General features: G+C 38.1%; 1 protein-coding gene across 15 annotated transcripts in view; it reads left to right on the top strand.

Annotated features, from left to right (window-relative positions):
• FOXP2 (forkhead box P2) overlaps nucleotides 1-24,669 on the top strand; it is a 390,396-nt gene that overhangs the window by 192,356 nt on the left and 173,371 nt on the right. For all 15 annotated transcript variants that reach the window (XM_077472079.1, XM_077472084.1, XM_077472083.1 and 12 more), the window contains one exon: nucleotides 14,355-14,444. In XM_077472079.1, the coding sequence (XP_077328205.1) occupies nucleotides 14,355-14,444 (90 nt within the window). The remainder of the gene's footprint in view (nucleotides 1-14,354; nucleotides 14,445-24,669) is intronic.

The raw sequence follows: 24,669 nt of genomic DNA, 5'->3' as shown, positions 1-24,669 counted from the left end.
CATACAGGGTAAGGTTGGAAAGGGTTACATACAATGCATTCTGCATAAGCAATGACAGCAGTTATAAAGTTTGATTTAAAAAAAAGTTAAAGCAACTTTGCTGTCCAACTGAACATCTGTCGAAAAACAGTTTCTTGCAAAAGAAGGCCAAGTATACTCAACCTATTCTCTTGTCTTCTACCTTCCCTACTTGTAAGCATTGCAGCCTCCATAAAGGAGAAATATGTGATTCATTGGAAAAAAAAAAAAATATATATATATATATCTGGAGGGATCGAGTGCGGCTGACTCAGACTCTCATTAGCTTACTGAAAGGCTGAGCCTTCTGCCAGCCCAGGATATTTTCAGAGCATAGACCAGCTCTGTGACACCATTCATTGGGTAGGTGGGTATACTGTCTTAATATACAGACAGCTGTTTTTGGCAAATGCAATAACAGAGCCACTTCAGTATAATTATTAGCATAGATCTTTACTTTTTCAAGTATATTTATTACAATATTGATTACAATTAATATATTGGGATGACTGTAAATAAAACGCAAGTCACTGGAAGCCATGCTATGCATGTGCAATAAACCCCCCCCCCCCCCACACACACACACACACACACGCTCTTACACACTCACACTATCACACTATTGCATCATTATGACTTACACACCAGAACGTACCAAAAATCACCTCAAATTTTATTATATGGTCATTATAGATACAGGCAGATAGCACTTCGTGAAGTTGAACTTTAGAGTATATGTATAGTCAAAACTTTTTTTAAGTTTTGAATAGAGTAGTGAATGAATAAAATCCTGATGGGTTATTTGTTGCTGTATTTGTCCCTCTAGGGAGGTTCAACTTAATTTCCTGTCCTGGAGACAAAACAGGAAATGAGAGAGAATAACACCAAAGTATGGGAAATTCCCATCCAATACTGTTTTCACCAGAACATTTGACCCCATTGGATTATCTCTTGTTCTGGTGACAACTTTTTGGATTTCCCATCATTCCATCTCTGTGACAATGGTCATCAGGACAAATAGAGGGGGTAAATCTCTCAACAAACTACAATAAAAACTTGACAATACTCTAACCCTTCCCTAACTCTAAAAGTCTTGTTTTTAAATACCAAATAGAATAGGACTGCAGCGTTTTTTTTTTCCTGTTTTTTTTTTTTTTTGTAGCATAGATAAGGTTTAGAGCATCTGTCAGGTATTTATTGGTGTCTTTCTTTGTGTAGATTGGATACTACTGACTTAGTGTCCTGGAGAGGAATAGTCCCTGGGTCAGGATGCGTGAGAAAATATTCCCAACAGGTACAAAAATCATAAAAAAATGATCAATCGTGCTTCTGCCTCCATTCTGTCTAAACTAAATTATTATTTTAAGTGCTGTTTGCACTATTTTGAAAATGTTATTTCATACATGCACACTTTGGTTTCATTTGTACCAAGTGCCAAATAAGAGAAAGATTTAGTATTGGAAATGTTAAAGCAGTCAGTCCTGTGGAACAGGATTTTAAAACTCCTTGTGTAAAAGGTACAAGTTCACACAAATTCCACCACCTTTTTAAATTGTGACTGTGCTGCATATGACCATGAACAGTTAGCTAAACTCAAAGCACTAATTTTATAAGTAGTTTTATCTCATATTTATTTATTTATTGCAATCCTAAAACCTCCTGGAACAAAATGCCATAAACAATATTCATACATGGTAGCACACATGCTTTCTTCTTATCTATGCCTATTCAGTCCCCACAACATTTGTTAGAATACATACGTTTACTTTGTCACTATAGGCCACAGCCTTGCTGTGCTACTTGCTGAAGACCAAACGTGATCCACTATTGGTTTTCTGTTTGGGGAAGGTGTAACTTTCATAAGCTTCTGAATCTTTTATAAGCATGCATTTGCCACAGACATGATTGAAAATGCATGCAAATCAAAAATATCCCATTTTTATGTATACATATATTTTAGTGTGCTCACAATAACCTAGTTTTTTTGTGATGTCAAAATGTCTCCTAAATTGGGACAGAAGAATGTTGTATTTAAAAAAAAAAAAAATCACTACCATACATAATATGCTTTAGCAGGTTGCCTTGATGGTGGATCTTTTTAAGTTAACATGTTTCTCAACTAGCTTCTTCAGGATCAGTTGAGACTCTAGTAGGCAGACAGGCGTGCAGGATTCTATGATAGCTTGGAGGTAGGTGAATTTCCTAAAGAATTATTCCAGTTTTTAGGTAAAAACTTATTATCCCCTTTCACAAACTCAACAGTATAATATGTAAACTTGTGATGTTTCCCATTGCCTGGCCTGCACAGATCTGGACAAGTTTTGCACCCAACTGGGAGTCAATGACTTGCACTAATGGTGGCCATTAAAAACAGTAGCCCACTCCATACAGATTTCAGCAACATAGATGATGGTGGCTCAAAAAAGTATGTTTTCCTGGACCTGTTTTTTTATTTTGCTGTGGTGAATAATGTAGTCAATAATTGCTTTGATTTCCATAAAGGGGCAGTTTCAAGTTTTGAAACACATGGCTCATATCATTTAGCCTGGTCAGAATTTGCTAAATATCACCACAGACCTTTTGTAATGTGTTTTTTTAGAGTAATGCTGGGTGAATGAATGAATGAATGAAATACTTATATAGCGCACAATGCGAACTGAATCGCCTCTAGGCGCTGTGGCGAGCTTTGATCATCTGCTAAAAGAGGAAGGTCTTGAGTTTTTTCCTAAAAGCCAGGTGATTTTCTTCCAGGCGGATGTTGATTGGTAGAGCATTCCATAGCCGAGGCCTTTGGACAGCGAATCTCCGATCACCCTTGGATTTATACCGGGCTTTGGGCACGAGGAGGAGGTTTTTGTTGGCTGATCGAAGACTGCGGTTTGGTGTGTAATGATTTATTTTCTCCATTAGGTATTGCGGAGCTTCTCTATGCACGCATTTGTGGGTGAGGCAAAGGGTCTTGAACGTGATCCGATTTTTTACGGTTAGCCAATGTAAGCTCCTCAGTGAAGGAGAAATGGATTCCCAGGGTTTTTTTCCTGTTATCAGCCTTGCCGCCGTGTTTTGGATCAGTTGTAATCGCGCAAGTTGATATTGTGGTAATCCTATGTAAAGCGAGTTTGCGTAGTCCAGTCGTGAATTAATGATTGTTCCAACTACCACTGCTTTGTCATTCTTTGGGATAAAAGGGATGAGTCTGCGAAGCATTCGCAGCAGATGGTGAGATCGACTGACTACAGATCCTATTTGCGCATCCATTGACATTTGTGCGTCTAATATAACCCCGAGACTCTTCACTTTGGTCTTTGGGGAGATAGTCTGCCCAAAGACGGTTGGTGGAGACCAGGAGGTTTTGGTTGCGGGCTTATGATTTGGGTGTAAGATAAGAAGCTCTGTCTTTGATTGGTTCAGCTGGAGGGAGTTGGTGGTCATCCAGTCCTCTATTGATTTGAGGCAGTTTTCAAGTTGTTGTTGGTGATCTTTTTTTCCATTGATCCGGAAATAAAGTTGCGTGTCGTCAGCGTAAGAGTGGAAGCAGAGATCTGAGCATCTGATGATTTGAAGGAGTGGGCGAATGTAAATGTTGAAGAGAACGGGTGACAACGGAGAGCCTTGAGGGACTCCGCAGGTGACTGCCCGAGTTTTGGAGAGGAATTTTCCTAGTTTCACTGTCTGTGACCGATTTCCTAGGAAGGACGCGAACCATTGGAGATCTATGTCTTGGACTCCGGCTACTTCTGTGAGGCGGACGAGTAGAGTATTGTGATCTACTGTATCAAACGCTGCACTTAGGTCTAGCAGTACGAGGAGACACGGCTCTCCGTCATCTGCTGCTTCGAGGGCGTCATCCCAAATCTTGAGGAGAGCCGTTTCTGTTCCATGACCCGGGCGGAAGCCTGATTGCAGCGGGTCCAGGAGTTTGTGAGTATCCAGGTGAAGTTGTAGCTGATGTACTACAGCTTTCTCCATGATCTTAGAAATGGTGTTGAGGCTTGTAATCGGCCTACGGTTGTTTGGATCCTGAGGGTCCAGGTTTGGTTTCTTGAGTAGAGGTTTGACGATGCCTTGTTTGAGGATGCTGGGAACAATCCCTTCGTGGAATGATCGGTTTATGAGGTGGGTTATGGTTGGAGCCACGATGTCAGAGCATTCTTTCAGTAGTTTTGTGGGGATGATGTCAATAGGTGAGGTACTGTCACGCAGTTTATTAATGATGTTTTTTGCGGTGTCTACGGTAATTGGGGATAGTGAAAATTTTGGCGGTTGCGGTATGTTGGTGCGGACATCCTCTTTATGTATTTGCTGGCTGAGGTTGGATGTTTTCTTCTGACAAATTGTTTCCCTGATGGTTTTGACTTTATCGATGAAAAAATCCGACAGTTTGTCACAGTAATCCTGGGATTCGCTTTCTGGGGGTTCTAGGCACACCGGATTCATTGATTGATTAACCAGTTTAAACAGTTCCTGTGGTTGGTTTGCGGCCGTTGAGATTGTATATGAGAAGTGGTCCTTTTTGGCTTTGAAGATTGCTTTCCGATAATTCTCTGTCAGACCTTTGTAGTTAAATAGGTTTTCCTCGGTGGGATTTCTTCTCCATGTTCTTTCCGCTCTTCTGCGTTCTTGCTTTAGTACGGAGAGGGAGCTATTAAACCATCCAGCATTTTTCTTCCTGTTGAGAGCCCTGCGTTTTGGTGCTACCGAGTCTGCTGATTGCAGTAATGCCTTGTTCAGGGAGTTGAGTGTTTCCTCCGTAGAGTGGTTTAAGGTTATTGTAGATATTTTTTTGGACAGAGTGGTTTTGAAGGCTTCGGAGTACAGTTTTTTATGCGATCTGGTCCAGTGCGTTGTTACAGGTTTCCGTTTTGCGTTGGTCATGTTGGTAGTGATTTTGAATTTGATGGCGTGGTGATCCGTCCATGGCAGAGTTATGTTGTCGAGTATGTTGACGTCGATGTTCTGTTTGAAAATGAGGTCCAGGGTGTGTCCTGACCCATGCGTGGGAGTCTTTATCAGTTGCTGTAGACCCAGTTCTTCTAGTTGATTGATGCAGGCAGTTGCGATGGGGTCTTTAGGCTCGTTTGCCCAAAGGTTGAAATCTCCGAGTGCCAGGAAATTTTTGAATTTTAGGGTGTGCATTGCAAAGGATTCCGTGAGGGGTGAAAGAAGATTGGACTTTGGTCCCGGTGGTCTGTAGCACAGTAGAATATGAGTGGTGTCATGGGGTGTTGTTTGAAAATGTAGCGTCAGGGTTTCCATAAAAGACACTGGGTTCTGAGATGATGGTTTAGTGAGATCCAGGTGACCTTTAAAGATCACTGCTAGGCCTCCTCCTTTTTTCCCTATCCGGTGTTCGGTTAGGATCCTGTAGTTTTCCGGCACCAATTCGGTGAGGATGGTGTTGCAGTCAGAGGTTAACCAGCTTTCGGTGATGAAGAGGCAGTCTACATTGTTCTCGATGATGAAGTCGTGTACTTCCAGTCTATGTTTGACTGCAGACCTGGCGTTAATCAAGGCGCAATCTAATTGTAGTGGTCGAGTAGATGTCTTCCTGTGGTTGGGAGCTGCTTGTCGTCCGGTTTTTAATAGTTGTTCTCTTTGAAGTATTTTTTGTATGGAAGATGGCAATGTGGTGTTGATGTTCCTTAGTCTGTGCAGAACTTCAGCTGAGTATTTGAAGTAGCACATGGTTTGTGGATGCTGTTGATGGTACTATGGGCCTAAGATGATGATCCTGATCAGGGTATTGATCCTGAGGTGGGGCTAGGTATCAGACTTGGGTGATTATTTTCCCAGATCCAGTTCTATTGCAATATTTGGCCATGTTGCCCAGTTAGTTAAGGGGCAGAGAGAGCCAAAAGGGACTACTGTTGCAAGGAGAATATGGAGGACAAATGAGTGCAAATTGATGTTTTTTTCTATTTCTACTTCAATAATAAACATGCATGGTTATCTGTATTGGCAAATTCACTCAGTATGCAAGTATCATGTTTGGCTTTATCTGTTACTACAAGTATTGTTAAAGTGGTTGTAAACTCTCCCCCACAACGTTGCCCCATGTAAATCAGCATAAAAAACCCTAATGAACACTGCTTGTAGATATCTCCTTACTTGTTTAGTATTGTTGTAATCCTTTTTGTTCTTTAGAATGATGTCACTGAGCATGCACAGATCTACCCTGATTTACGGCACACTCTGTGTACTTGTCTATCTGTTATCCTACTTCCTATATATCCTATATATATTGTCCGACTTTCTACGGCACACAACACTGAAATCCCAGGAGACTGAGAGCTTCCTCCTACACCCCATGTGACCATGTGACATCACATGCAGTGTAAACTAGGGCATCGGACAGCATTACTGCAGTCTTATCAGCTGAAGCTGATAAGACTGAAACAGGCAAACACTAGCTAATAGTAAATACTATGGAATAAAACAAGTCCGCTATGAACAGGGAAGCAGGGTTGCCATAGAAACATTGGATTGAGAAGGAGGTTTGGTTAACAGTACAGGAAGTGCTCAATGTAAGGGCGGAAATGCACTCCACTGTGGACTCAGAAAACAATACTTAAGATGGCGCTGCCTAACCCCTGGAAGCAAGTTTTTTTTTTTCTTTAAACAGTAACTAATATGCGATTTGGGCTGGATTACAGTGGCTATAGTCTGATTATTACTTATTATAATGGACTAAATTAAAAGAAGCATCAGATTGGGAGAGTTGACTTCCTCTTTAATGGCATATACCTAGCTACATACCAAGATGTCAAATGAGCATGCCGTGCTTTTGTGACGTAGAATACAGAGACAGTCTTATTAAATTGTGATAGATAAATGTCCTGCACTTAATTATAGTGCCTCATGTACAATAATGGTCATATGACTGTACCACCAGTATCTAGGTAGATGAATCATTTGCCATTCTAACAAGTGGATGACTGCCCATTCATTACTGTTTCCTACCCAGATGGGTCATGATAGATGACTGATGATTGTAGGATGAAGAAGATGGATAAGTGATTACTGGCTTTGCACAGTTTTTGTTGATATGTTTTCATACACTTCTTTCTTGATCTTTCCATATTCTCACCTTCAGGCAGTTTCTACATATTGTCCACCAACAAACCTTCATAATTACTGGATGCAAGTGTTCCTTCAGTTGTCCTTTGGACTGGATATATTTATAGACCTGATCAGCAGCCAAACAGCCAACTGAAGGGGTGTGCTATAGAAGGCAGATGATGCAGCTGCTTTTTGGGAGGAAATTATGTTACTTCCTATGGCACACAACACTGAAATCCCAGGTGACTGAGAGCCTCCTCCTACACCCCATGTGACATTGCATGCTGTGTAAACTAGGGCATCGGACAGCATTACTGCAGGATCTGTATGTAAGAAACCTTGCAACAGAGGTTTTTGAAAACTCTGCAGAGTGAAACATTACTTTGACTTTAACCACTTCATCCCCGGAAGGATTTAACCCCTTCCTGACCAGAGCACTTTTTGCGACACTTTAACTGGCAATTGCCCGGTCGTATGTCGTTGCACCCAAACAAAATTGACATCCTTTTTTTTCCCCCACAAATAGAGCTTTTGGTGGCATTTGATCACTTCTGCGTTTTTTTTTTTTTTGCACTATGAAAGAAAAAAGCAATATTTTTTACTTTTTGCCATAATAAACATCCCCAAAAAATATCTAAAAAAAAAAAAAATTCTCTCAATTTAGGCCGATATGTAGCTACATATTTTTGGTAAAAAAAACAAAAAAACGCAATAAGCGTATATTGATTGGTTTTCTCAAAAGTTATAGTGTCTACAACATAGGGGATAGATATATGGCATTTTTTTATTATTTTTTTTTATTAGTAATGGCGATTTTTATCATGACTGCTACATTATGGAGGACACCTCGGACACTTTTGAATACTATTTTGAGACCATTGCCATTTATACAGCGATCAGTGCTATAAAAATACACTGATTACTGTGTAAATGACACTGGCAGGGAAAGGATTAAACACTAGGGCGCTATCAAGGGGTTAAGTATGTCCTAGGGAGTGATTCTAACTGTAGAGGAGATTGTCTCACTAGAACATGACAGAGATCACTGCTTTAAATGACAGGGAGCAGTAGATCTCTGTCATGTTGCTAGGTAGAACTGGGAAATGCCTTGTTTACATTAGAAAGGGCATCTCCCCTTTCTGCCACTCCGTGACATGATCATGGGCCTCTGGCGGACATTGAGTCACTGAGTATATAAGCCTATTAATTTATGTTAAAGGCTAAGTTCACCTTTTTCTTTTCTAAATTCCAGCCCATATGTACCAATATAGGATTAATGTACTTCTTTTGCAAAAATGAAACAGATTTCCATTTATTCTACACTCATTTACCTTACTCTCTTCGTAGATTTTTAAAACACTGCTCGATTACTTTTGCCTTATTTTCTGGTCATACTTTAGGTCATGACACAGAAAGGAGTTGACCATCTGATCTCATTAGCACACACTGCATCATTTACCCTCAGCTGGTCAATGCCTTCCTGTGTCATGACCTAAAGTCTGTCCGGGAAGTAAGGCAGAAGTAATGGAGTAGTGTTTTTAAACAGCCATTGAAAGAGAGTGAGGTAAGTGTGTTTGAAATAAATGGAAAGCTGTTTTATTTTTGCAAAATAAGTACATTAATGCTATATGGATACATAGGGGAGCTGGAATTTAGGAAAAAAAGGTAAACTTTGCCTTTACATACATACATTTTCAAAAGAAGATGATAAAATAAGCATTTTGTAACAAAAAAAGTTACCTTTTGACTTTCAAAAATACTTTAGCAAAATTACAGTAGTTACTCTGGGGAACAAAAAAGAACTTGTATAGAAATGTTCCAAGCCCAATGGGCATGGATTTTCTTTTACCTAAAGCATTCCAGTGGGTGTTCATTTTTATTTCCTTGCCTACAGTGAAACAAAGGAAATCTGGATTCTGATTGGTTTCTCTTACCAATATAGAACTTCCTTTTTGTTCATTAATAACTGTTGTATCCCATTTGTAAAAAAGTTGTATTTTCTGTTTCACCCAAGTAAACCAGAGGAAGGAAAGAGATTTTTCTGCATCTGTAAAACTAGTGACCAGTTTGTTTGATGCTATCCATTTATTGCTGCTTGCTCTTCTGTTGCTGGTTCTTTTACCAGTGATACCAAGATCATGTTTATTTTATTACATGCTTTGAAGAAAAGAAAACAATGTATGTGGTATATTGTTGGATGAGATCTTAGATGTGTGAGTCGTGATACAATATGTAACCACTTGTAATACAATGAAGTTAAATTTAATGGACTCCATAAAAACACTGAATCTTTTCACAAGAAATGAGCATATGTGCGTCGCCAAATACTACTTGATCGCCTATATTAAAATCATGTTTCTAACTGTTCCTTATGCTGAAAACACAATCTGCATCTGGAAATAATTGATTTTCAATTTTCGAAGCATGTCTTTTTATTTTGTTTTCTTTTACTAAAGCTTCCTTCATTTATTATATTTTTTCTAAAAGCAGAGTTCTCTGTATTTCATTGCAAATATTGTTTATTGTACTTTCAGGATGTGCCGTATTTTTGTTGAACTGAGTAATGGAATGCGTCAATGAAATCTGAAAACTGACCTGCAATTACTTGAGAATTCTAGGAGACAATGACATGATTGTTGTGGGAAAGTCTCCAAATGCTAAAAGTATGCTCTGCAAACGTATACCAAAGGCTTATGTGGGAAGGCAAATCAAAGTTGTAAGGAGATAGAGCCAGTGCATTCATTTTGTTTACTTTGGTTTTCACAGTCTGCCTGCTTTCGCTGAAAAACTTGCTTGGAGCAGACTGTAGCAGACCTCTCTCTGTTTTTTCATAATTGATCAGGGGATGACTGCTTTCCCTGAGGGTTAAGACGTGGCAACTTTTTCTGTTTGCTCAGCATCTCAATGCAGTAGTTCAAACATTGTTCACACCAGCTGGCAGTGTAATGCCATATGCACATCTTGTCAAAGCAACTGTTGTCATGGATACTAGACACTATCTGGGAAACCAACTCATTGATTCTCTTCTAAATTTCATCAGAATTTTATTGGATTTGAATCTCTGTTATTTTAGTGAAAACTATTTATGTTCAAATTTGAGAACACTGTGGTATGAAGGATGTTAATTAAAATTATGGGAACTGAGAATATGACATTTAAATTCATTTGCATTATTTTAAAGCAGAGGACCAAAAATGTCCATGTGGTAGGAAAGTTTCCTAGCCTGCAATTTTAAAATCCTCTCTTGTAATCTCTAGGGGTGAGTCAAGTATTCTAAAACCATTACAAGTGCTTGTTTTACCATATTTATTTTATGTCAGGTGCCTGAATTGTGGGGCAATATTAAAAAAAGAAATAAAAAGAAAAAAAATTTAGGATTTTTACACATATGTACCACAAATTCTACTGCCATTATATAAAGACTTGTTCACGTGGCACCACTACTGTCCAGTTTTCCACACCTGCATACCACATGTAACCCAGGAGCACTGGGTTGTACCATTGTACGCAATGGCACAGATCTGATATCTGTGTTGTTCAATTTTAATGCAACACATGTAACATAAACGATCCCCAGTGCTCAAAGCAGCTAGTCAGAACCCAAAACCTATTTAAATTGCCTCTATTGAACCCATTGCCTTTATTTTGACAAAAAACAAGACCATGTAACAAGATCTGTTGTGTTTTAATCTAAATATCTGAGTTTATAAGTTTTCTATGATTACATTTTGGATTGCATGCTGGGGAATATTTGTTTTATTTAGCATTTTGCCTCACATGTGTGCACGTTGCTGATATAAATTGATTTAAGCAGCTGCCATTTTTTGGTTATATGCACTATATAGTGCAGACAAAGACAAGCTAGACACTCCAACTACAGATCCCTTCAGGTCTTTGCCTCTAGAAGTCTTGCCTATGGCTGTCAGTCTTGTAGTGTCTTTTGGGGGTTTGGAGTTTCACTACTACAGTGTCGGGGTTGCCTTCTCACTAATGTTTTTGAGTGTGCTCTACGTGGAGTGGAGGGAAAGTTGTTCTTCACAGTGAAGCCATGCTATGGACAGCAGTGTTTCTGATTCACGATCTTCTGTATAAAAATGTGAACAAAGCCTAATCATTGATTTCCTGTTCTCCCTATTGTTATGGCTCGATCTGTGAAGTTCATAGTCTAGAGTCCAGAATGATCAGTCAACAGTATTCCTTCTTGAAGATGATTCAGAGTTGACCCAAAATATGAGAAGAGAGAGAGCTGCTTTGCTATTAAACTGTGCCAGATTTAGTAGATAATGATCTAAACACTGCATAAAATAGCATAGAAACCCCCTACAAGATCATTGGTGTGCATTGTCTTTTCTGTCATGACATGGATGCCATGACATATGTCTTTTTTTAAATGTATTCCTGATGCAATTGGCTGCAGCAGTCCGATGATCAGTGTTTTCTGGCAGTGGAGGAGTGCCTATGGGGGGGGGGGGGCGGTGTAACTCCCCCAAAATGCTATTTATATTGCACTCCTGGCAGTGTAGCCTTAGGCAATTGCCTAGTTGGCCTTTATGATAAATACAGCCACTTATATCCCATGGTGTCCAGTGCATGTTATAGTGTGCATCAATCATGCATGACAGTGTGCGTTGTGCATGCATGGTGTAGTACACGTCCCTTAGTCTATGCACAACTACATGTTGTGTTGTGCTAATACATGTTATAGAACAGTTTTGTGCATTGTGCTGCCTAAAAATGCAGCATGCCTACATTTTTCCTCAGTGCACACCGACACACTAATTTGGTGTTAAGGAGACACATAGGCAGCAATTGACTTTGCTGGGTCCTTGCAGTGAGCCTATGTTGATAATTTAGATGCTATAAGCTGTGTTAATCTGATGTGAAAGAGGCCTAAAACCTTTTAGTTTTCCTGTTAATTCCAGTCTTGAGACATGTGCAAGATTTAGACTTAGCCCACGTTCATAGCGGTATGACTTGTTATGCGATTTGTACACTTCCAAATTGCATGACATCAATGGACCCGTTCAAATTGGTGCGAATCCAACTTTGAAAAATAATTTCCTGCACTATTTTATGTGATTTCAGGTGCGACTTGCATAGACATCTGTGCATGAAGTTGCATAGATGTCAGGCAAATCGGACCTGAAATTGCACTGCCATGTGGGGCAAAGGACAGTAACTGAGGTATCCGTGGACTACTAATACAAAGGGGAATTGGTATTACATTAGTGAGGAAGGCGGCACGTACTATGATTAGCCTGCCAATGTCCACCATATAAGGAAATAGAAAAGAGAACTTAGTGCAAAAATTGCACAGTAAACCCCACATGGACTTTAAAGGCACACTAGTATGTATGTAACAGCATAAAAGCAGTAGACAATACAAGGAACATACAAATATTAAGATGCAAAGCATCTAGATGGCCATAAACAACACAGGAACATGGCATAACGGAGAGCTATCTATAATACATTGTTGGACTAACTACCATGGACACTTGCATAGAAACCTGACTTGTTTCGAAAGTAATGTAGTCCTTCAGAGCTTATTCATATAGGTAATATTTCTTAAAATAATTTTTTCAGATGAACATCATGATACTATACAGCATGGTGATTCCTGTTAGATATGATGGTGTGCAAATAAGCCCCACAGCGGACAGAGTTAGGGAGTGCCAACATAGGGTCAGAAGCGCATACACAAGGACCAGAAAGGGACAAAAGGCACAGATCAGTCACATAGTCTGTCTTTCTCCAAAAAACATCTAATCATAACAGCAGCTTCATACAGCCATGATGTTGCACATGTTCATCTGAAAAAAAAATATTTGAAGTAATATTAACCATATGAATAAGCTCTGAAGAAGGACTATATTAGTCCAAAACATGTCAGATTTCTGCACAAGTGTCCCCATGGTAGCTAGCCCAACAATGAATTATGGGTAGCTCTCTGTATGCCATGTTCCTGTGTTGTTCATGGGTATCTAGATGCTTTGCATTTTAATATTTGTATGTTCTTTGTATTGTCCAATGCTTTTATGATGTTAATAAAAATATGTTTTTACATGCATACTCATACATACTAGTCTGCCTTTAAAGTCAATGGGGGGTTTACTGTGCAGTTTTTTTTCTCTTTTCTAATACAAAGGAGAATAGTTCTTTCATTATTGTTATGACAGGTTTTCCTTACCCCTTTCACTTCTGGGACAATTTCACATACATGTTAAAATGTACTTTATGGACTTGAATGTACTAAGGACTTTCCAGACTTTTTTTTCTGAAAGCAGGGGACCTGGAGAATATATGAGCAATTGTCCCAATTTGTGTGTCGCACAATATTTACACTCATTTTTTTTAATCTAGATTTTCAGTAAAAATTTCCCCAAAGTAGTTTTAGTCTATATAATCATTTCTGGTGTATTAAGCAAATAAATAAAAAGGTGATGTTTTATATATATTTTTGCCCTATTAATTTGAAGTTAAACTAAAACAAAGATCTTAAAATGACTTGTCTACCTGTAATGTGTGTGTGGATATTTAATCTGTGTACCAGAATAGACAGTGTATGTTATGTCTGTGGAAGTGTGTTATACATGTGTTTGATTTTTTGGCAGTGTGTAGAAGAGATCCATCTGAATCCATTCTACAGCATGTATACTGTACCAAAGCCAACTGCAAAATTTGAAAATAAACTTGCAGTCACTATTGCTATTTTTCCTATAAGCTTTTTATTGCCACCCAATTGTTATAGGAGTTCATTTAATTATGAAGAACAAGCATGCACAAGTTCAAACTAAATTTAGAAACTTCTGATTTGCATACTTGTTTTAGATCATAGAGTATTACAATCTCTGGACCTGCGTGATTGGCGGACAACTAGGATTTTTTAAAATTAGGCATCAACAATGGTCTACATATTTCTCTTCATACAGATTTTCTTTAAATGAGCTCCAAAGTGAGAAGAAAGAAAGGTCTTCCTGAACGCATGATTTTGCAACCAGGTCGAATTTAGTATGTTGTAGTGTACACCTGAGAGAATTGTCCTCTGTTGGCCCATGTGTTTAGAAATTGATCTTAATGTGTGACCTGCATTTATCAAGTGCAAATGTCTAGTGTCAACAGCAAGAGCAAGGGTAGAAAGGATTATTACATTACTTTTTGTAACATAAATGTGTTATTGTTAACTGTAATATTGTTTCTACTTGACTTATTTTTGTAGAATGCACTTAAAATTTGTAAAGCCATTCCTATATATATTTTTTTTTTTGTATGTCTAGGCTCTTCAAGCAGCAAGGCAACTTCTTTTACAGCAACAAACAAGTGGACTAAAGTCTCCAAAGAACAGCGAAAAACAAAGACCACTGCAGGTATGCTTTATTTTATTAACTCATTTTGACCTATGCATATGCAATATGTTTTGTATTTGATGGGAATTTAGGAAAATACATCATCTTCAAATTAAATGTCCTCTCCTGTATAAATGCACATGTACCTGACTCGTCCACATGTATTCTAATATCTGTACATTCATTGTTTAGTCCCAATAACACTCTGAACATCATTATTTTGCATAGTCAATAATCAACAGTAAGAAAATCCTTATATTATAGATTCTGGCCCCAGAAAAACTGGGGAATAGGAGCACAGAACTATATTTTACTAAATGGAGGAACAAAGTGCATTTGACAGTTTTTATTATAAAATGGAAAAACATCTCTACAATTGCAGGTACTAGCTTAAAGCAGCCCATAGATTATGCTATTTTCTTTCCTTCCATCCAAAGAAAATTGGATGTCAGTGTTGATGGGGGGAACACAGCACTTTTGGCGTCTGCCAGCGGCGAGCCTTCCCTCCTGGCAAAACATAATGATCACTGCTGGCGGCCATAGCCAGCAGTGATCGTATGAAAAAATACTATAGGCTGGTTGTACTAAAGCTGATCAAAGAATTGACTACACTACAATCAGCCTGCTCATAGATAAAATCTCAGCCGGTCCCTGCTAAACCAGCCAGGAATTGAGACAACTATGGCTGGCTTAAGGGCATTTATCCCATTAACCACTTCAGCCTCGGAAGAATTTACCCCCTTCCTGACCAGAGCACTTTTTACGATTCGGAACTGTGTCATTTTAACTGACAGTTGCATGGTTGTGTGACATGCGAATTGGTGTCCTTTTTTTTTCCCACAAATAGAGCTTTCTTTTGGTGGTATTTGATCACCCCTGCGGTTTTTATTTTTTGTGCTATAAACAGAAAAATTGCGAAAATTTTGAAAAAAAGGCTTTATTTTTAACTTTTTGCTATAATATCCCCCTAAAATATATGAATTTTTTTTTTTTTTACCTCAGTTTAGGCCGATACGTATTCTTCTACATATTTTTGGTAAAAAAAAAACTCAATAATCGTGCATTTGATTGGTTTGTGCAAAAGTTATAGTGTCTACAAAATAGGGGATAGTTTTATGGCATTTTTATTAATATTTTTTTTTTACTAGTAATGGCGGCAGTCAGAGATTTTTATTGTGACTGTGACATTATGGCAGATACATAAAAACTATTTTGACACATTTTTGGGACCATTGGCATTAATACAGCGATCAATGCTATAAAATTGCATTGATTACTGTAAAAAAGTCACTGGTAGTGAAGGGGCTAACCACTAGGGGGGGAGGGGTTAAGTATGGCCTAGGGGAGTGTTTCTAACTGTCCGGGGGATGGGCTTTGTGTGAGGTGGACACTGATCGCTGCTCCCGATGACAGGGAGCAGACGATCAGTGTCCTGTCATTAGGCAGAACGGGGAGATGCTGTTTACATCGGCATCTTCCCATTCTTGAGCTCAGTGACACGATCGCGGGTATCCCCGTGGTGATCGAGTCCGTGGGTCCAGAGCTCACCGCCGGCAGCACGTGCGTGCACCACGAGAAATTCAAAGTAACGTAAGGGTACGTTATTTTGCCCAGCCGTGCCATTCTGCGGTCGGCATGTGGTTAAAGGAATCAACGACCAATTACAGAAGGTCCAAATAATAAATGATTTAAAATGAATTGCTATAAATAAAATGATTTTATTCACATAGGCACACATATCCCTACAGGGTGAATAGCCATTTATTTATTGTTTTGTTCTAGCACTGAGCTGTTTGCAGGCAGCCTATGTAAGTAAATGTATATGGGGCAACTGTACAGACTCACTCAGCCGAGTTTTCCAAGGACGGTTGCACAGCTCCCAGCACAGAACCTATGCGCCCAGCGCTGTGCACCCATCCCCGTATATATGTCAGACTCTGCTTTGTGAGTGAGTCTGTAGAGCCGCTGTTTCACTTATATGGGCTGCCTCTAGCAGCTACAAGCTAGTACAAATAGATAACCAAACAACTCTTCAAACTGTGCAAGGCTCTGCGTCAATGTGTATGAGCCCTAAAGTCTTCTAGAAAATGTGTGCTACATTGGTTTAGCGACATGTTAACCTTTTATGGTGTCCTGGTAGAGATTTCTTTATATTGACTACTGAGTATTTGATAGATGGTCCTTGAAGACGCAGGAGTTGTACAAAGAAGAACAGAGTTCTCAAACCAGCTGTCTGTGTTTTGTTTTTGATACATTATTTGGGCTCTGAAAAGGTAGCTTCCCTTTGTATCTAACATTTTATTACAAAAAAAGTGCTTTAGACATAAAAATTTCAATTTTTACCCGCAGCTGAGTAGTCACTCCAGTATACGCAACTTGCTTTTGGCAACATCTTAATTCATAACTTTGGTTTTAAATAATACAGAGAGTAAGTGAAGAACTGTCTCCCGAAGGACAGCATAAAACTGCTGTCAGAGAAGTATACCTGTTTTCCCCCTCTATGAAGTGGAGAATACTCATGCACTGGCACAAATTGAACTTTGAATGTTTAATTTATTATCTCTGGAAGGATTTTTATATGAATAAAGTGATATTGTAAGAAAAAAGCAAAATGATAGATGTTATGTATGGCAGCATGCTTTTGGCTGGTTTATTTTTTATGTTTTACAGACTTAAAAAAGTTCTGATGCTAAATTTATATATAAAAATGTGCTTTTTAAGCAACATATTCGTTTCCACAATGTGAGCTAGTTAAGAACACACCTTCTATTAAGTCTTCTTCAGATTGCTTTAATTCTACATTGAGTTTTGTCAGAGGTATGAACAAAAATGTTCATTTGAGAGTAGATAGCAGATTTATTCTTATTATTCTTTCTAGGCCAGAATTGTTTTTCAAAAGAGCAAGCACTCTTCCAGATATATCAGTTACAAGGATGAGACAAACCATTTAACAATGGCAGAGGTGCTTATAATCAGCTTTTATTTATTTTAGTAAAGCCGTTATCCCCAAAAGAACAACAACTGTTGTTCTAGCTGCTTATAAAGTATTAGCTGAATTTTGGCTTCAGTACGTTAGTTTTTTTTAAATCTGCTAGTACATATAACACCCCCCTCCCCCCATATTAACGATTCTGCTGCCCAAAGGTGCCCTCTGTGCTCCTTCAACCAGAGTGGGGAAACTCTAAGGTTGGATTCACACCTATGCAGTTTTAGTGCTTTTTGCATTTTGCAGATTTGCACTACAGAACGTGTTCCATAGGAAACCATGTTAAATGGACTGTAGTGCCAATCTGCAAAATGTAAAAAGCACTAAAAATGCATAAGTGTGAATCCAGCCTAATACAGGAGGTGTGTTACTGGCCAGATTACATGGTGGCTACAGTGGGAGAAAAAGCCTGGAAAAAAAAAGAAAATGTATGCAGTCACCACAGCTAATGATTGGTAAGCTGCGATATGTTCCACTTTTTGGTTTTGAGTTTAAAGGGCTATTAGTGTACTGTTTTCATGTTACATGTATTGGCAGCATTCAATTATCCTGCAAGTGGAAAAGTGACAGGAAAGATCAGGTTGATTGGAAGGTTTTAGTACAAAGGACACTTGATTTAGAACATATTTCTGTAAATGAATTATTTTATTGACTTTAAAGTATGAAGACATGTCACTCTTTATAAATCGATTGATTTATTGTCAGATTTATTAGAATGTGTTTGGTGTCTTTATCCTTTATTTGTTGGTTCTACAAAAGGTTTATATCATAACATATGGCTTATTTAATAATACAGTGCAAAGAGCAATGCTGTGCTGTAACCTTGAGCATCCAAATATCATTTTTTTTAACACTCAACTGTAGTTTGATAACTGACTTGCAATTGATTGCAAGATTTTCATGTAACACTACTTGTCCTGTTAGATTTTATATATAGCTTGGTGTGTGTCTTTACAGAACAGATGGAACTACATATATTATTATTACTTTTGGTAGTTAGTGCTCACTAGTTTAATGCATGCAGCAGATTATCTTTTAATATTGCAGTATGAAGATTTATCTATAAGGAACAAATATATATTGGTGGCATTTGCTCAGGAACCGCTACTCAATTTCTGTATTTTTGTGGTTCATAGCAAGCTGCTAAAGCCTTATTATGATATCAGGAAATCTGGAGCATTTTTGTAGTGTTGCCTATAAAGTTCTAGGAGTTATTTTCACATTTGTTTTAAGGTAACTGTGTACGTATAATACAATACTGTTAAAATTGGTAAAAAAAACAAAAAAAAAACCTCACGATTATTATGATTAAAGATAAATGATGATGTATTACATATCCCTGGAATTAAATTGGTTAAGGCTTTACCATCTCACATATATGTCCCATATTTTAGAGCACAATTTCCTTGCTCCCCTAAGCACACCAGAAAAGGTACATACTAAGGTGCAAACTAAGCTTACCTTCAAATGAAGCCCTCCCATACCGCAATGTCAATGCTGAGACGGCTGACATCATCCCTCGTTCTTCCTTCCAGGCTTGCGGCCTCCGGCTACAAAAGTGACCGGAGATCGCGATAACGTCACTCCTGCGTGTGCGCGCAGGAGCTGCCGTTTACAGCATGGGCTCTAAATATCCGCCACTGTAAGCCGGACCTTCAGGGCGCATGCACCGATAAAGCTGGATGTTTTCTCATTGTGAATGAGAATGAGACATGTACATGCCTTCTCCCATTTATACCTGTGAGTTTGTTTCTTAATGTGTGTTTACTTTATGTGTGCTCTACTAATGATTTACTGCAATGTAAGGCTCTGTTGCTCCTTTCTCTGCTTTATATGTGTTTTAGATTGACTTCAGCCCCCCCCCATCTGTAATAGAGTCGGTAACATGTGGATGTGCACTTAGTGATAGCTATCATTTATTTAGTATATTGTATTACTTCCAGGATTATCTTTAGAGATATATTTTATTTTGTTTTTATTTATATATTTTTATATATATATATTCATGTCTGTTGCATTGACAGTGCCGTTATCTATTTTACCAATTTTGGCTCTGGTGACCGATTCCCAGTAGCAGTTGGCTTATAGATGCATCGGGGGAGATTTACTAAAACTGGAAAGTACAAAATCTGTTGCAGCTGTGCATTGTACCCAATCTGCTTCTAACTTCAGCTAGTTCAGTTAAGCTGCGATGATAAAACCTGGAAGCTGATTGGTTTCTATGCAGAGCTGCACCAGATTTTGCCTGCTCCATTTTAGTAAATCTCCCCCATTATGGGGTATTTCCCTTAAAAACAATATAGAGAGTATACTGTACTAAGAAACACTTAGGGTGATTGTTTTTTATTTTATTTTGCAAGCAGGAGATGAACTGGTAAGGATTTCTTAATAATCCTTTTCACAGTTCATTGAGCAAATTGTTTGGCTTGATGGAGCTACCAATGATTCTTAATAACATTACATGAACCTTAATGACTGTGTAGTCATTTGACTTTATGGAGCTAGTTTGAAAAACAGATCTTCCCAATGTGATTGTGTTGAAGGGTATAGGATAGTGAGTGTAGGCAAAAAACATTTATAGTGGCATTAGTTAGGTACCAGTAAGCCATTTCAATGTGGCCCACTGGTGGCTGTAACTTATATGTAGCCTCTGACACTGATGTCTCTGCTGCAGTTCCAGTGGTTAAACTGACAGTTAGGGCTAGAGCACAACAATCACAGTGAGTGGCTTGCTGTGCAACTCCCCCATTCAGAAAATGTCTTGATTTCTTTTTAAATAATTCATGGTGTTCTGTGGTTGGATTTTGATATTCAAACATCCCTTGTCCAATCACAGAACGCCTTGTATGCCTTGAACAAAACTTCAAGACATTTTGTGAACTAAGGGCTGCACAGTGAGCGACCTGCAGAGATAGCCATGCTTTAGCCCCAACTGTCTGTTTCACTGCCAAAATGTCAACAGTGGAAGCATTGTCCGATATTGTAACAGAATATTGTAAAAGAAAAAAAACAGCCACCAGCGGGTCACATATCATTGGAGGTACCTTATTAGTACCTAGCTATTGCCCCAATAAAGTTTTCACCTACATTTCAGCCTTAATCTTTTTGTTTTCTTTTAAGTTTTTTGAAGGGCCTTTGTTTAGTGCATTTTGTGATGTGAGGACAGACTTTTTATTGTCTGTTGAAAATCCATCCATTGTCATATACTGTAGAAGCAACACTGTTTAGCAGGGCATGGTTACATTTTAAAGGTACTGCATCAGTCATATATTAGTGTGCTATAAAGAAGCATTAATCCATTTTGTTAACTCACTGAAGATGCAATTTTCAGATTTTACTCTAGCGAAATATTTGGGTTTCTACTTTGATTTAGAAATTTTGGTCACTACAATATACTTATCTTGTTTTATGTAATGAAGTCTTCACAATTGTGTTGCCTAGCTGATATTTAAGTAAAATTCACAGACTCAATATGTTGTCTTATACAAAAAAAATGGTGTTCTGTGCATGAAGTAATTTTCTAGAGGACATTATTTTATTAAGGCTAGGTTCACACTATTGCAAATTGGATTTGGGTTCCCTGCATCCACTTGGCAATAACAGGAGATTTTGATTGGCTTTTTATGCAGCCGGTTCACATACGAATTTGCACAGGAGCCCTGTGCGTCTTTTGGTCCATTTCAGGTCCGAATTCAGCCAAAAATATTGCAAAAACATTGAAAAAAGTTGAAAGAAGTTGAAAAACTCACTGCAAAGCTACTGCCGTTTTTATATCATTATTTTAACGTCCCGTGTGCATGAGGCCTAAAACTTGAAAGATTTCTATTCGGAATTGCACTAGATTTTACACACTGCAGTTGTAGTAATTCTCCACCGTAGGGTTTTATTTGTTTAGAGATGTCACCATACAACACCCTATACCTTTCAGCTTTTAATGGTTAGCCTGTGTATTATGTGATTTTTTATTTATTTTTAACCTATAAGGTTTTAATATGGTAGTGGTTTGAATACATACATTTGTATTCCCAGAATTTTAGTTGCAAATAAATTTGTAATAAAAAAAAAAAAAGAAAGCATTTCCCTGAAATTGATGGAAGGTACTTAGGAGAAGTGTATTAGCCTTTCACCTAAGCACGGTTAACCTGCTAGCATTTTTCCTGCTCTTAATTGTATATTTTATTTGGAGAATGAACACGTTTTCATTTTATATAAAAAAATAAATAAAAATAATATGTGCATATATAATATAATAAATAACTATATATATATATATATATATATATATATAATATGTACATATGTGTACAAGTGTATATGTTCTTGATTTAATAGAGCTTGTTACTTGACCAAATTGGGTTATTTAAATTACACATATATTCACGAACAGTATCCTAATACACAATTGCATTTATTTTCTTTCTTTCTTTTTTTTTTTTTCTTTCTCATATATGTAGATTGAAGCGCTTTGCCCAGTACTTCATGTCCTCTAAGCCATTGTGCAGAATAATGTTGATTATGAAATGTTCAGTGATCACATTCCACTTGTGACTTGAGTACCCATTAGCACATCACCAATGCAAACTAATCCTGGCAGAATGTGTTTTAAGTAAGACTATGAATTTTTTTTCTGATAATTTTACTTAAGAGATGTACATTAACAAGTGTTACATGAACAAAACTAGTTTTATAGGATGCATGTTACAACACTAATGGGGAAATCTATAGTTATTTTTCATTTGCTTTAACAAAAACAGCACTTTCATCATAAATACATCAATAGATAAATAGAAAAATAGATCATATCCATATAATATGGTTATTCATACATTTGAAATTTGTGTACGCTGCCTATACTCTATAGGGTGTAGAAGTGATTGGATTTTTTGCTACAACAGGCTGACAGTATTTACACTTGGAGTGCACTTAACTTTTTTTATATTGGTACAACTGTCATAAAGAAGTTACAGAGTAAAAATGTCTTTCTGTGGCTTATGCTGTTTGTTAAACCTTGTATAAAAGTGAAAAATCCACGTATTTCCCTGTTGCCGAGACTGCCTAAAACCTGACTTGTACTTAAGTACAGTGTTCTTCACCCAAGCAGGAAATTACTTTTTTTTGGGTTGTTCTATATACCAATTGTGTTCAGAATGCTTCCAGGTTGCCATATTGTATTTAGTTTTACAGAAAATGGCAATACTGCAGTTTCAAAATGAAAGGCAATTCTAAATTTAAAAATAACAATATGGATGGTCTAGCTATTGTATATGCTATATTCTTTTTTATTTGTTTCCAAATAAGTGGAGTTACTCTTTAAGATACCTAATACACATATGATTGTGTTCATCTATGAATTTTTTATTGATCTGACCCCCAAAGATTGCTTTTTTCTCAATCAGCAGCCATATTCTCCATGCACTTCTAACATTTTACATCCTGTAATTTCACAGTATTTTTCTTCAGTTCAGTGACTGGAGATTACCTGATATTTCGGTAATGAATGAAGAAATTTGAGCAGTTTGAAGGTCCTTCCTTGATTTTATTGCTTATTATGACAATGGGGGGAAATTTATCAAAGCAGACAGAATCCGAAGCAGCTGTGCATGGCAACCAATCCGCTTCTATTTTGAGCTTGTTCAGTTAAAGTAATACTAAAGTCAAATTTTTGTTTGTTTCAAAATAACAAACATGTTATACTTACCTGCTCTATGCAGTTGTTTTGCGCAGAGCAGCCTGGATCCTCCTCTTATTGGGTCCTTCTTCGGAACTCCTGACCCCTTCCTCTGCCGAGTGCCCACACAGCAAGCAGCTTGCTATGGGGCAGCCGAGCCACGGCTCTGTGTATCCATTCAGACACGGAACCATGGCCTGGCCCTGCCCCCTCTCTTTCCTCATTGGCTCACTGACTTTGATTGACAGCAGCAGGAGACAACGGTGCTTCACTGCTGTTTCAGTCAATGAGGAAAGTGAGTCCCGGACAGCCAAGTCTCTCGTGCAACATCGCTGAATCGGAGGGAGCGCAGGTAAGTAAGGCTGCGTAGCGCACCCCTGAACTCTGCACTTTGTAGTGTACCTTATGCCGCGTACACACGACTGGACTTTTTGACAGCAAAGGTCCGACGGAACGAGTCCATCGGACAATTCGATCTTGTGTGGGCTCCACCGGACCTTTGCTTGTCAAAAATCCGGCAGACTTTAGAAATAGAACATGTTTCAAAAACCGACGCTAGGGCAGATATTTGCTATGAACTTCCTTATTCTAGTCCGGTCTTATGTCATCACATTTGAATCCGTCTGACTTTGGTGTGATTGTATGTGGCCAAGTCCGTTCATTCGGAAAGTCTGTCGGAACTCCGCCGAAAGTCCATCGGAAAGACCGGCGGACCTAGTCCCTCGAAAAGTCTGGTCGTGTGTACGCGGCATTAGCGTTCTGCACTCTGTGTATAGAACACCCCTGAATTATGTAATTCCGTGTGCTTTTTTGTGCATTCTATAAATGACTGTTTATATTAGGTTTGCAATGGCTGCTGAAGTAAAAGCAAAATAGATGGGCTGGAGCGAAGAATTGGGTGGACCTCAAATGCTCAAAAATATATCTGTGTATAGAAACCCACTAGTTCAAAGTGAGATTGGACACAATCTGTCTTTAAGTCCACCTTTTATAAATAATAATAATTAAAAATTAATAAATGCACATACAGTGCCTTGAAAAATTATTCATACCCCTTGCAATTTTCTACATTTTGTCATGTTATAACCAAGAACGTAAATGTATTTTATTGGGATTTTATGTGATGGACTAACACAAAGTGGCACATAATTGTGAAGTGGAAGGAAAATGATGAATGGTTTTCAATTTATTTTTACAAATAAATATCTAAAAAGTGTGGCGTGCATTTGTATTCAGCCTCCTTTACTCTGATACCCCTAACTAAAATCTAGTGGAACCAATTGCCTTCAGAAGCCACTTAGCAAATAGAGTCCACCTGTGTGTAATTTAATCTCAGCTTAAATACAGCTGTTCTGAGAAACCCTCACATGTTTGTTAGAGAACCTTAGCGAACAAACAGCATCATGAAGGCCAAGGAATACACCAGATAGGTCAGGGATACATTTTTGTTGAAGATTAAAGCCGTGTTAGGTTATAAAAAAAATCCAAATCTTTGAACATCTCACTTAGCACTGTTTAATCCATCATCTGAAAATGGAAAGAGTATGGTACAAGTGCAAACCTACCATTAATTGGCCGTCCACCTAAACCGA

This window comes from Lithobates pipiens, unplaced genomic scaffold (genome assembly GCF_037356315.1).
Source record: "Lithobates pipiens isolate NorthernLeopardFrog02 unplaced genomic scaffold, aLitPip1_a1.2 Scaffold_8, whole genome shotgun sequence".
Taxonomy (NCBI): Eukaryota; Metazoa; Chordata; class Amphibia; order Anura; family Ranidae; genus Lithobates; species Lithobates pipiens.
Note: the sequence above shows the minus strand (reverse complement) of the source record. Positions and strands in the feature narration are given on the sequence as shown.